General features: G+C 50.1%; 1 protein-coding gene across 1 annotated transcript in view; it reads left to right on the forward strand.

Moving 5' to 3' along the window:
- LOC123157720 (uncharacterized) overlaps positions 1 to 5,400 on the forward strand; it is an 11,715-nt gene extending 6,315 nt beyond the window's left edge. Inside the window, exons 3-4 of the mRNA XM_044575955.1 lie at positions 3,650 to 3,693; positions 4,794 to 5,400. Of these exons, the coding sequence (XP_044431890.1) occupies positions 3,650 to 3,693; positions 4,794 to 5,400 (651 nt within the window). The remainder of the gene's footprint in view (positions 1 to 3,649; positions 3,694 to 4,793) is intronic.
- Positions 5,401 to 14,643: the final 9,243 nt, after the last annotated feature.

Below are 14,643 nucleotides of genomic sequence, written 5' to 3' on the forward strand. Positions count from 1 at the left end.
GATTTTTATAACTTAGGCGAGCACGAAGCTGCAGCTAAGCCTCCGAGTGAGAGGATTGCTCTTCACTCGGTAAGGTTTTTACAACTTAGGCGAGTGCTTGGACTGCAGCTAAGCCCCCGAGTGAGAGGGTTGCTCTTCACTCGGTAGGATTTTTATAACTTAGGCGAGCACGAGGCTGCAGCTAAGCCTCCGAGTGAGAGGATTGCTCTTCACTCGGTAGGATGTTTATAACTTAGGCGAGCACGAGGCTGCAGCTAAGCCTCCGAGTGGAAGGCTGGCTTACCACTCGGTAGGATTTTGATAACTTAGGCGAAACGGATTCGCAACTAAGCCTCCGAGTGGGAGTCTGGCTCACCACTCGGTAGGATTTTTACAAACTTAGGCGAAACGGATTCGCAGCTAAGTCACCCACTGAGGGGGATTTCATTGGACAAAAAATAAAGAGTGACACATATTATGGAGGAACTATGACACTATTATTTTGAGGTCCATGAACTACAAAAGTACTTTATTCCAACTCATCCGAATGATAAAACTTAAGTGTAGAATGGGCGGAGTAGCTCCGCGTTCCAAGCTCGGGGCTCGTCGAAATTATGCTCGACGTTGTAAAGACGGTACGCCCCATTGTGGAGGACCTTGGTGACTATGAAGGGGCCTTCCCAAGAAGGAGCAAGCTTGTGTGGTTTGTGCTGATCCACTCGGAGAACCAAATCTCCTTCCTGGAAGGCTCGACCTCTCACATTTCGGGCGTGGAAACGGCACAGATCTTGTTGGTAGATGGTCGACCGGATCAGAGCCATCTCCCTTTCTTCCTCTAAAAGGTCGACTGCGTCCTGCCGCGCTTGTTCAGCTTCTGCTTCGTTGTAGATTTCGACTCGGGAGCATTATGCAGAAGATCACTTGGTAAGACCGCTTCGGCTCCGTAGACCAAGAAGAATGGAGTTCTTCCGGTCGACCGATTAGGTGTAGTCCGCAGTCCCCAGAGTACAGAGGGAAGTTCATCGACCCAAGCTCCAGCCGCGTGTTTGAGATCACGCATCAGTCGAGGCTTCAATCCCTTAAGAATCAGTCCATTAGCTCGTTCTGCTTGTCCATTCGACTGCGGATGGGCGACTGAAGCGTAGTCGACCCGTGTGCCCTGGGAGTTGCAGAAAGCTCTGAATTCCTCTGAGTCAAAGTTCGACCCATTATCCGTAATGATGCTGTGCGGGACTCCATATCTGAATATTAGTTCCCTGATGAAGCTAACAGCAGTACCGGTGTCAAGGCTCTTGATTGGTTTAGCCTCGATCCATTTGGTGAACTTGTCGACTGCCACTAGTACATGCGTGAAACCGCTTCGTCCTGTTCTCAAAGGACCGACCATGTCCAGCCCCCAAACTGCAAAAGGCCAGACAAGTGGGATGGTCTTCAAAGCTGACGCAGGCTTGTGCGACATATTCGAGTAGAACTGACATCCCTCGCACTTATCCACTATCTCATTTGCCATCTCATTCGCCTTGGGCCAGTAAAATCCGGCTCGGTATGCTTTGGCCACGATGGTCCGAGAAGACGCATGATGACCGCAGGTCCCCGAGTGAATATCATTGAGGATGAGTCGACCTTCTTCTGGTGTTATGCACTTCTGACCAACTCCAGTCGCGCTTTCTCTGTATAATTGTCCTTTGATTACGGTAAAGGCCTTAGATCGACGGACGATCTGTCGAGCCTCTTCCTCATCCTCCGGAAGCTCTTTCCTCAAGATGTATGCGACATACGGAATCGTCCAGTCGGGAATGACCAACAAAACCTCCATGATCAAGTCGACCACCGCTGGGATCTCGACTTCAGTCGGATCTGTGGCGCTCTTGGGCTGCGGAGTTTCTTCGGTGAAAGGATCTTCTTTGACTGACGGAGTGTGTATATGCTCCAAGAACACACCACTCGGAATGGCTTCTCTCTTGGAACCTATCTTTGCTAGATCATCAGCCGCTTGATTTTTCAGTCGGGGTATATGATGGAGCTCCAACCCCTCGAACTTCTTTTCCAGCTTCCTCACTGCACTGCAGTATCCAGTCATGGCTGGGCTTCTCACGTCCCACTCTTTCATCACCTGGTTGACCACTAAATCCGAGTCGCCATAAACCACTAGGCGACGGACGCCGAGTGAAATGGCCATGCGCAACCCATATAGGAGGGCCTCATATTCTGCCTCATTGTTGGAGGAATCAAAGTGAATCTGGAGCACATATCCGAGCTTATCTCCTCTGGGGGAAACCAGAACAACCCCAGCACCGGAACCATTCAACATCTTAGAGCCATCAAAAAACATGGTCCAATGTTCCGAGTGAACTTCAGTCGGCTGCTGTTGTTCAATCCACTCGGCGAGGAAATCTGCTATCGCCTGGGACTTAATGGCTTTCTTTGCCTCAAACTTGATATCAAGGGGAAGGAGTTCAATCTCCCATTTGGCCACTCGACCAGTTGCATCTCTGTTGTGCAAAATCTCTGATAGTGGAGCGTCGCTGACGACTGTAATGGAATGGTCAGAGAAATAATGAGCAACCTTCTTTGCGGTCATGTATATTCCATACACAAGCTTCTGATAATGAGGATATCTTTGCTTGGATGGAGTCAAGACTTCAGACAAATAATACACTGGGCGCTGAACTTTGAGAGCTTTTCCTTCTTCTTCCCGCTCGACCGTTAGCACAGTACTGACGACTTGTCCTGTGGCTGCGATGTAGAGCAACAGAGGCTCTTTGCTGATTGGAGCAGCAAGCACCGGCTGGGTGGAGAGCAGAGCTTTTAGCTCGGCAAACGCTGCATCAGCTTCTGGAGTCCACTCGAACTTGTCAGCCTTCTTCATCAGTCGGTAAAGAGGCAGTGCCTTTTCACCGAGTCGTGAGATGAATCGACTTAATGCGGCCAAGCATCCAGTAAGCTTCTGGACATCGTGCACTCGCACAGGGCGTTTCATTCGGAGAATAGTGCCAATCTTCTCTGGGTTAGCGTCGATTCCCCGTTCGGAAACGAGAAAACCGAGTAACTTGCCACCAGGAAATCCAAATGTGCACTTTGATGGATTGAGCTTGATATCATACCTTCTGAGGTTGGCAAATGTTTCGGCGAGGTCAGCGAGCAGGTCGGAACCTTTTCGTGACTTGACAACAATATCATCCATATAAGCTTCCACATTCCGACTGATTTGAGTGAGCAGACACTTCTGAATCATTCGCATAAATGTGGCTCCGGCATTCTTGAGGCCGAATGGCATGGTGATATAGCAGAAGCACCCGAATGGAGTGATGAAAGCTGTTTTTACCTCATCGGGCCCGTACAGACGGATCTGGTGGTACCCGGAGTAAGCATCTAAAAAAGACAACCTCTCGCATCCCGCGGTCGAGTCAACAATTTGATCTATGCGAGGGAGAGGAAAGTGATCTTTCGGGCAGGCCCGGTTGATGTGCTTGAAATCAATGCACATTCGGAGCGACTTGTCCTTCTTAGGAACCATGACGACATTAGCGAGCCACTCGGAGTGGTATATCTCTCGGATAAATCCTGCCGCCAACAGTCGAGCCACTTCTTCACCGATGGCCTTTCTCTTCTGGACGGCGGACCGCCGAAGATGCTCTTTGACTGGTTTTGCAGACGAGTCGACTCTTAGGCGATGCTCAGCCAGTCCCCTGGGAACACCTGGCATGTCAGCGGGCTTCCATGCAAAAATGTCCCAGTTCTCACGGAGGAATTGGATGAGCGCTTCTTCCTACGGAGCCAGTCGACTGATCTCGGATGCAGTCCCTACGGAGCCAGTCGACTGATCGAACAAGCCGTAGAGAGATTCGTTGGGCTCGATTGCCGCAACTTGGGTAGTGGCCGATTGGCGAGCCACCGCGTGACTCACCCATCGCTGAAGCCTCGACCGGCCTGAGCGCTTGCGCTGGCGGGAGACTGGGAGGGTGGATGATGGAGGAGCCGACCGATACTGGGTCGACGGTTGCCGCAGCAGAACGCCGCGGACACATGCGCGAAAATGCGTCGCACCGCGGACGGGGAGCGCATCTACGTCGAGTGGAGCCTCCTGGAGCCATGCGGAGTCGTCGGCGATGAAGGTGAGAGTGCCGAGACGGATCTCTTGACCCTCTACCAAAACTCCAGCAGACACCATGATGAAAGTACTCGGAAGAATTGCAACTTCTCCACAAAATCGCTAAAACACCTGCCCCAAGGTGGGCACCAACTGTCGTGGTTCTAAGCCTGACAGTAGAGTGGGGGGTAGGTATGGAGAGGCAAGGTCCTAGCTATGGAGAGGTTGTAAGCACAAAGGATGTACGAGTTCAGGCCCTTCTCGGAAGAAGTAACAGCCCTACGTCTCGGAGCCCGGAGGCGGTCGAGTGGATTATGAGTGTATGAACTACAAGGTGCCGAACCCCTCTGCCTGTGGAGGGGGGTGGCTTATATAGAGTGCGCCAGAACCCCAGCCAGCCCACGTAGGAGAGGGTTTAAGGTGAGTTAAGTCTGGGGCGTTACTGGTAACGCCCCACATAAAGGCCTTTACTATCATAAAGTCTACTTGATTACAGGCCGTTGCAGAGCAGAGTGCCTCTTGACCTCCTGGTGGTCGAGTGAGTCTTCGTGGTCGAGTCCTTCAGGCCAGTCGAGTGAATCTTTGTTGGTCGACTGGAAAGCAACCTCTTCTAAGGATGTCTTGGGGTAAGTTACTTGGATCAGGTCCATGACCCTACCCTAGGTACATAACCCCATCACGAGGCGCCCTGCCTGCAGGCCTTGTCGTGGGATCTCGCCGCCAGAGTAGACCGGACGGACTGGTTCTGGAACGCCGCACCGTCATCATCGCCGCCGCCGCCGTGCTGCGGGATGGACGTCGTCGCCCACGCGCTGCACCCGGACGGGCGGACCCTCTTCGTGTCCACCGACTACGCCACCCACTCCCTGGACACCAGCAACGGCTCGTGGAGGGAGCTCGGGGACTGGGTGCTTCCCTTCAAAGGCCAGGCCTACTTCGACGCCGGCCTAGACGCGTGGGTCGGGATCCACCGCGAGGGGGGCGGGCACGTCTGCTGCTGCCCCGTCGCCTCCCGCAGCGCCGCCGCCGGACGGCCGCCGGAGTGCAGGGTGTTGAAGGGGAGGCTGTTCCTCCGTAACGGCGAGAAGACGTACCAGAACGGCGGCCGGCACCTCAAGGACACCCTCACCTGCATGGGCCGCGGCAGGTTCTGCCTCGTCGAGAACGTCCTGCGTCGCAAGGATCGTTGGGACAGCGTGCTCCGTGTCACCTTGTTTAGCCTCAAGTATGATCACATAGGAGAGCTCCGGACCAAGGTTCGCCCCCGCATTAGGTCCTATGCAGTGTCCAAGAATAACCGCTTGTTTTCTCATGCAGCATTTTGGATGTAATTTTTTTTAGTGTCTAGGACATATCTAGATGTGATATAATTATGTGATGAATAAATAGACAGTTTTTTGATTAAACTAATCCATGAATAAATCATGAGCACGACATGGACAGCATTGATAACACACTGATTACGATCTAACATAGCATGTACTATGCACATAGTAGAAACATCTACGCATATCGCTAGTACTGCTACAACAAAAAAAACACGAGAGGGATAAGCGATGTATACCCTCCAATCCGCCATGAGGCGGCGGTGACAGTGGCAGCAGCCGTGGCATCCTCGGCTGCCTACTTGTCGGCCTCGGCCTTCTCAGCGGCGACACGGTCGGCGTCGGTCGACATGGTGATGACGAAGGTGATGCGGACGTAGATGAACAGAAGCGAGCAGTCGCGTAGTCGCTACCCAAAAACCTAATCGCCCCTCTCCCGTACAGGATCCGGAGAGGCGGGGTTTCGAAGGCCTGCTCTCCCGTCAACCGTGTACACGGCGAACGGGATGGAGTCGCCGGCGGCAGCAGCAGCAAAGCAACGACGTGGGCATGGAGGCGGAGGCGGAAATGCGTTCTGTTTCGCGGCGGCTAGGGTTGGCAGCGCCCCACATATATATGTGCGGCTGCGCGTGGAGAGACGTGGGTTGAACCCACGTCCAAGTCGGTAGCCCTACCAGTCAAAGACTCTCCGTTCCTGACCGGCAAAAAGAAGCGCATAGGAGTGAGCTCGGCTCGGCTCAATCCCGCAACCCGCGGCGCGTCGTGACGAGGCATGGCGTGGCGAGGCGAGCGGAGGAGGATGAGTGTGCGAGGACTTCTTTTCTTCTCAAGCTCCAATAACATGAGGGAGACAATCCCTTATAAACCACTCGATCCAACTCTTCTTCCACTAGCATGGTGGGACTAAACTTCCCACCACCTTGTCATGCCACCTACATGGGTCCTTAGAGATTAAATCTGAAATTGTCATATGGGCTCTAGACCCATCTCATATTTCAACAATCCCCCACCAGATCTCAGGGGCCCACTTTGTCCTTTGTTCCAAACGCTGTTTTGATATACCAGCATCTCAGTGGAGACCGATTAAGGTTGAGCTCCACCTAGACCAAGTAGTTACACTCCTTCATAACTGAACAATGGACTATGCCTTGAATTGTCATTTTGGCGTCAAGAAGTTTCACCACAAGTCTCACTGATACGAGGCTGCCGAAGGCCGACCCCTCGGGTGGAGCATATTAGTCACACTCCTGGCCTGTTCATGAGGTTGCTAGAGATCACCCCAATCTCATAGACTGTGTGACCAGCAGTCGGGCTCATATAGGTGTGTTCCTCCAAATATCGCTCTGTAGGATAGCATCTTACTTATACATATAAGCCTTGGAACACATTAAGACGGTAGTCATCCTTCCATACAGTTTCCGAGAGTATTGCATCTCCAACGGAGTGGGTTAGTAAATTTACTCTCCTCAGTTCACCACTGGCTTGTTTTCCCAGGTCCTACTTCACGGGATCTCCGATCACATAGGTTGGGTTACTACCATGGCAACTCATGTGGGTCTCATACCCATCTCCCTCGATGCACTCTATCACAACACGTGATAGCCCTTTCGTAAAGGGATGTGCTAGATTCTTAGCTGTATGGACATACTCCAACGCTATCACTCCGGAGTTTCTTAATTTTCTGACAGCTTTTAATCTCATTCTTATGTGTTTGTTGGACTTCATGTTGTCCTTTGAACTATTTACCATGGAGATGACAGTCTGATTGTCACAGTTCATAAGGATAGCCGGAACCGGTTTATCAACCAATGGCAAGTCCATCAAAAGATCACGAAGCCATCCTGCTTCGACACCAAATGTGTCTAATGCTGTTAATTCTGCTTCCATTGTCGATCTCGTTAAGATAGTTTGCTTGCAAGACTTCCAGGAAACAGCGCCACCTCCAAGAGTAAACATATACCCAGTTGTGGCCTTCATCTCATCAGCATCAGAGATCCAATTTGCATCACTATACCCTTCAAGTACCGACGGGTATCCGGCATAGTGAAGTCTGTAGTTCATAGTACCTTTAAGATAGCGCATAACTCTCTCAATAGCATGCCAATGCACATCACCCGGATTGGAAACAAACCGGCTCAGTTTGCTCACAGCAAATGTGATGTCAGGCCTCGTTGCGCTTGCTAGGTACATGAGTGAACCAATGATTTGAGAGTATCTCAGTTGATCCTAAGCTGTGCCTTCAAACTTTCGGACCAACACACTAGGATCATATGGTGTTTGAGATGGTTTGCAGTCCGAATATCCAAAACGGCTCAACACCTTCTCAACATAATAGGATTGCAGAAATGTGATCCCACCCTCATTATCTCTCAGTAGCTTGATGTTCAAGATAACATCAGCCACACCAATGTCCTTCATCTCAAAGTTCTAAGACAGAAACGACTTAACCTCCTCAATGACTTTGAGATTGGTTCCGAATATCAGTATGTCATCAACATACAAGCACAATATGACTCCTTCACCCCCACCATGGCGATAGTATACACATTTGTCAGCTTCATTAACAACGAAGACAACAGATGTCAGAGTTGTATTAAACTTCTCATGCCATCGCTTAGGTGCTTGCTTCAGGCCATATAAAGATTTCAGCAACCTACACACCTTTCTTTCCTGACCATCTATCACAAAGCCATCTGGCTGTTGCATGTAGATTTCCTTGTTTAGCTCTCCATTCAGAAAAGCCGTCTAAACATCCATCTGGTGGACGAGAAGATTGTGCGAGGCCGCCAACAAGAGTAATACTCGAATGGTGGTCAGTCTAGCCACAGGTGAATAAGTATCAAAGAAATCTTCCTCTTCTTTCTGGTCATAGCCCTTGGCCACAAGCCTAGCCTTGTACTTTTCAATCGTACCATCGGGCCGAAGCTTCTTTTTGAACACCCACATACATCCCAATGGTTTGCAACCATAGGGACGCTCAGTGATCTCCCATGTCCCATTAGCCATGATGGAATCCAGCTCGCTACGGACCGCATCCTTCCAGTTGTCAGCTTTTGGAGAGGCATACGCTTCTGAAATAGAAGTAGGAGTATCATCCACGAGGTACACAAAGAAATCATCACCAAAGGTCTTTGCAATCCTTTGTCTCTTGCCCCTACCAAGGGTTTCCTTGTCATCCTTCTCAGGATTTTCATCATGTGTTCGTTCATAATATTCCATAGGAATGGCAGGCTCAGGAGTCTCCTCAGATTCCTGTCTAGAAGTGCTTTGTACATCTCTCATGGGGAAAATGTCCTCAAAGAATGTAGCATCCTTAGACTCCATAATTGTACCGACCTTCATGTCAGGTACCTCAGATTTCACTACTAGAAATCTATAGCCAACACTATTCATAGCGTAGCCCAAATTAACGCAGTCCACAGTCTTTGGTCCAAGATTACGCTTTTTGGGGATCAGCACATTAACTTTCGCCAAGCAGCCCCAAGTACGTAAGTACGAGAGTGTTGTCCTTCTCTTGGTCCACTTCTCATAAGGAGTGATCTCGTTATCCGTTGTCGGAACTTTATTCAGGACATGACATGATGTCATTATAGCCTCCCCCTCCATGCCTTGGATAAACCTGACATGGTGTTAACCAAATCAGTTAGGGTACGGTTTTTCCGCTCGGCAACCCCGTTTGACTGGGGTGAGTAGGGAGGCCTTCCTCTCATGAATAATACCGTGTTCCGCACAGAAGGCATCAAACTCTTTCGAGAAGTACTCTCCACCACGATCTTACCGGACTCGTTTAATTTTCTTTTCGAGTTGATTCTCAACTTCTGCCTTATAGATTTTAAAGTAGTGTAGAGCCTCATCTTTGGTATTTAACAGATACACATAGCAATATCTAGTGGAATCATCTATCAAAGTCATGAAATATTTCTTTCCACCTTTAGTCAACACACCATTCATCTCACAAAGATCAGAATGTATCAGTTCAAGTGGCGCCAAGTGTCTCTCCTCTGCTGCCTTGTGAGGCTTGCGAGGTTGCTTAGATTGCACACACGAATGGCACTTAGAACCTTTGGCTAAAGTGAAACTCGGGATTACATTTTTTTTTCTAGCCGCGCCATAACTCCGAAACTAATGTGACAAAGACGTGAATGCCAAACTTCAGATTCATTAACACTCAAATGAATATGGTTCATGAGAAATCTGCGAGGGAAAGGCGGAACATCCCTCCTCTATCATAACCTATTCCAACAAATAGTCCATACTTAGTAACAACTAATTTATTAGACTCGAATACCAACTTAAACCCTTCTCTACATAGAAGGGAGCCACTAACGAGGTTCTTCTTGATGGCGGGGACATGCTGCACGTTCTGCAGCTGCACGATCCTTCCCGAAGTAAACTTCAGATGGACCGTGCCAACACCATGAACAGAAGCACTCGCGCCATTCCCCATCAATACGGACCCGTGGCCTGTGACCTAGTAAGAAGAGAACAATAAAATGCCAGCACACATGTGAACACCTGCACCTGTATCCACCCACCAATCGGTAGGCTGAAACATTGAAAAAACAGTAAATAAATTACCGTATCCAGATACACCATTCTCATTGTTTCCCACAATCATGTTGACGGACTTGGAGTCCTGTCCTGACTTCTTAAACTTGTTTGGGCACTTGTTGGCCCAATGTTCAGCCGAACCACAAGTAAAGCAGCCCTCATCCTTCTTGTTCTTCTTGAAGGTCTTCTTAGCCTTCTTCTTGAAGTCGGTATTCTGTTGGACACCGTTCTTTGCCTTGAGCTTGTGGGAATTGGAGTTCTTCTTATGTACCATATTGGCCACAGAAGTTCCTTCGACCCCTTTTCCGTGCGAGTCCTTTGCCCTTGAATTCTGCTCAACACTCAGATGGCCAATGACATCCTCCACAGAGAATTCACGCCTCTGATGTTTCATAGTGGTGGAAAAGTTCCTCCAGGAATTAGGGAGCTTAGCGATTATGTAGCACGCGACAAACTTGCCCGCTAACTCGCACTGAAGAAGCTCAAGCTCCTTAACAATGCATATCATCTCATGAGCTTGCTCTAATACAGGACAATTTTCAACCATCTTATAATCATGGAACTGCTCTATAATATACATCTTGCTTCCTGCATCGGCAGCCCCGAACTTAGATTCGAGCGCCTCCCACAAGTCCTTGGCAGACCGCATATGCAAATATGCGTCAACAAAGCTTATCTCCAATCACGCTCAGAACCGCCCCGAGGAACACGACAGTGGCCTTCTTGAAGGCCTTCTCCTGTTCAGGAGCGATCGTTCCTGTGGGAGTCACACCGGCGACCCAGAACACGTTCATGGCCGTGAGCCATAAGGTGGTTTTAGTCTGCCAACGCTTAAAGTACGTCCCCATAAACGGGGACGGTTTCAGTGCAGCAGCAAAACCAGAATTCTAAAAACTCCTACACACATTAGGTTTTTGGATTGATGAATAAATAGGCAGTTTTTCAATAAAATTAACCCATGAATAAATCAGGAGCATGACATGGACAGCATTGATAACACACTGATTACGATCTAACAGAGCATGTACTACGCACATAGTAGAAACATCTGCACATATCGCTAGTACTGCTACAACAGAAAGAAACACGAGGGGGATAAGCAATGTATACCCACCAATCGGACATGAGGCGGCGGTGACAGTGGCAGCAGCCGCGGCATCCTCGGTGGCCTTCTTGTCGGCCTCGGCCTTCTCAGCAGCGGCACGGTCGGTGTCGGTCGACATGGTGATGGCGAAAGTGATGCGGACGTAGATGAACAGAAGCGAGCAGTCGCGTAGTCGCTACCCAAAAACCTAATCGCCCCTCTCCCATACAGGATCCGGAGAGGCGGGGTTTCGGAGGCCTGCTCTCCCGTCAACCGTGTACGTGATGAACGGAATGGAGTCGCCGACGGCAGCAGCAGCAAAGGAACGACGTGGGTGTGGAGGCGGAGGCGGAGATGCATTCTGTTTTGCAGCGGCTAGGGTTGGCAGCGCCCCACATATATATATATATATATGTGCGGCCGCGCGTGGAGAGACGTGGGATGAACCCACATCCAAGTCGGTAGCCCATGATCCGACGTCTCAAATCGTGTCCCTACCTGTCAAAGACTCTCCGTTCCTGACTGGCAAAAAGAAGCGCATAGGAGTGAGCTCAGCTCGGCTCAATCCCGCAACCCGCGGCGCGTCGTGACGAGGCGAGGCGTGGCGTGGCGAGGCGAGCGGAGGAGGAGGAGTGCGCGAGGGCTTCTTTTCTTCTCAAGCTCCAATAACATGAGGGAGAGAATCCCTTATAAACCACTCCAACTCTTCTTCCACTAGCATGGTGGGACTAAACTTCCCACCACCTTGTCATGCCACCTACATGGGCCCTTAGAGATTAAATCTGAAATTGTCATATGGGCTCTAGGCCCATCTCATATTTCAACAATCCCCCACCAGACTCAGGGGCCCACTTTGTCCTTTGTTCCAAACGCTGTTTTGATATACCAGCATCTCAGTGGAGACCGATTAAGGTTGAGCTCCACCTAGACCAAGTAGTTACACTCCTTCGCAACTAAACAATGGACTATGCCTTGAATTGTCAGTTTGGCATCAAGAAGTTTCACCACAAGTCTCACTGATACGAAGCTGCCGAAGGCCGACCCCTCGGGTGGAGCATATTAGTCACACTCCTGGCCTGTTCATGAGCTTGCTAGAGATCACCCCAATCTCAGAGACTGTGACCAGCAGTCGGGCTCATATAGGTGTGTTCCTCCAAAGATCGCTCTGTAGGATAGCATCTTACTTATACATATAACCTGAACACATTAAGACCGTAGTCATCCTTCCATACAGTTTCCGAGAGTATTGCATCTCCAACGGAGTGGGTTAGTAAAGTTACTCTCCTCAGTTCACCACTGGCTTGTTTTCCCAGGTCCTACTTCACGGGATCTCCGATCACATAGGTTGGGTTACTACCATGGCCACTCATGTGGGTCTCATACCCATCTCCCTCGATGCACTATCTATCACAACACGTGATAGCCCTTTTGTAAAGGTATCTTCCAGATTCTTAGCCATATGGACATACTCCAACGCTATCACTCTGGAGTTTCTTAATTTTTTGACAGCTTTTAATCTCATTCTTATGTGTTTGTTGGACTTCATGTTGTCCTTTGAACTCTTTACCTTGGTGATGACAGTCTGATTGTCAAAGTTCATAAGGATAGCCGGAACCGGTTTATTAACCAATGGCAAGTCCATCAAAAGATCACGAAGCCATCCTGCTTCGACACCAGATGTGTCTAATGCTGTTAATTTCTGCTTCCATTGTCGATCTCGTTAAGATCGTTTGCTTGCAAGACTTCCAGGAAACAGCGCCACCTCCAAGAGTAAACATATACCCAGTTGTGGCCTTCATCTCATCAGCATCATAGATCCAATTCGCATCACTATACCTGAGGGAGTCCTGGACTAGGGGGTGTCCAGATAGCCGAACTATAATCATTGGCCGGACTCCAAGACTATGAAGATACAAGATTGGAGACTTCGTCCCGTGTCCGGATGGGACTTTCCTTGACGTGGAAGGCAAGCTTGGCGATACGGATATGTAGATCTCCTACCATTGTAACCGACTCTGTGTAACCCTAGCCCTCTCCGGTGCCTATATAAACCGGAGGGTTTTAGTCCATAGGACGAACAACGATCATACCATAGGCTAGCTTCTAGGGTTTAGCCTCCTTGATCTCGTGGTAGATCCACTCTTGTACTACCCATATCATCAATATCAATCAAGCAAGAGTAGGGTTTTACCTCCATCGAGAGGGCCCGAACCTGGGTAAAAACATCGTGTCCCTTGTCTCCTGTTACCATCCGCCTAGACGCACAGTTCGGGACCCCCTACCCGAGATCCGCCGGTTCTGACACCGACATTGGTGCTTTCATTGAGAGTTCCTTTGTGTCGTTGCTCATAGGCCCGATGGCTCCTTCGATCATCAACAACAACACGGTCCAGGGTGAGACTTTTCTCCCCGGACAGATCTTTGTATTTGACGGCTTTGCACTGCGGGCCAATTCGCTCGGCCATCTGGAGCAGATCGAAAGCTATGCCCCTGGCCATCAGGTCAGATTTGGAAGTTTGAACTTCACAGATGACATCCGCGGAGACTTGATCTTCGACAGATTCGAGCCACAGCCGAGCGCGCCGCACTGTCACGATGGGCATGACCTAGCTCTGCCGCCGGACAGTGCCCTGGAGGCCGCACAAGAGTCCGCTCCGACCCTTAACTCGCAGCCGACTACGCCGATCGAGGATGGGTGCTTAGACACCGCCTCGGGGGCTGCTACCTCTAGGGCGATAGAGCCGAATACCGACCCTGTCCCTTGTGAAGCTCGTGACTCCGAGGTGCCGGACTCCTCATCGGACTCCGAACCTCCCGCGCCTCTACCAATCGAATCCGATTGGGCATGGAGTTCACCGCTACGGACATCTTTCAGCACTCGCCTTTTGACGACATCCTTAACTCACTAAAGTATCTCTCATTATCAGGAGAGCCCTGGACGGACCATGGACAGGACGGTTGGGATGCGGACAAGAAAGAAATTCAAAGCCCACCCACCACCCACTTTGTAGCTACTGTCGACGATCTAACCGACATGCTAGATCTCGACTCCGAAGATATCAACGATATGGACGACGATGCCGGAGACGACCAAGAACCAGCGCCCATAGGGCACTGGAAAGCCACCTCAACTCACGATGTATACATGGTGGATACACCAACAGGAAGCAATAACGAGGAACAACGAGACGCTGCGAGGCATAATTCCCTCGAAAAACAGCCAAAACAGCGACGCAAGCGTCGCCCGAAGTCCCGCCTCGATAACAACAACACCCATATCGACCCAGCCATAGAGCAGGGCGAACCAGTGGACGATGAACATGCCACCAAGCAACCATCCGAACAAGAGGAATTGGATAAACAGTCCATCCCCGGCGAAAACAACAGTCCGGATGATCTCACGTCGGACACGTCGTTAGAACAAAAAAATCTTCACAAAAGGCTCGTCACCACTACACGAAGTCTGAAGAAGCAGAAGCGGAAGCTCAAAACAGCGGAAGACATACTCAAAATGAGATGGAGCAAGGTACTCAAGACCGTGGACAAGTACGGCGATAGCCGCCAAACAAAGAGCTACCCGAAGCACAAACTATTGCCCGAATTCGACGAAGAGG

The sequence above is a fragment of the Triticum aestivum genome, chromosome 7B (assembly GCF_018294505.1).
Source record: "Triticum aestivum cultivar Chinese Spring chromosome 7B, IWGSC CS RefSeq v2.1, whole genome shotgun sequence".
Lineage (NCBI taxonomy): Eukaryota > Viridiplantae > Streptophyta > Magnoliopsida > Poales > Poaceae > Triticum > Triticum aestivum.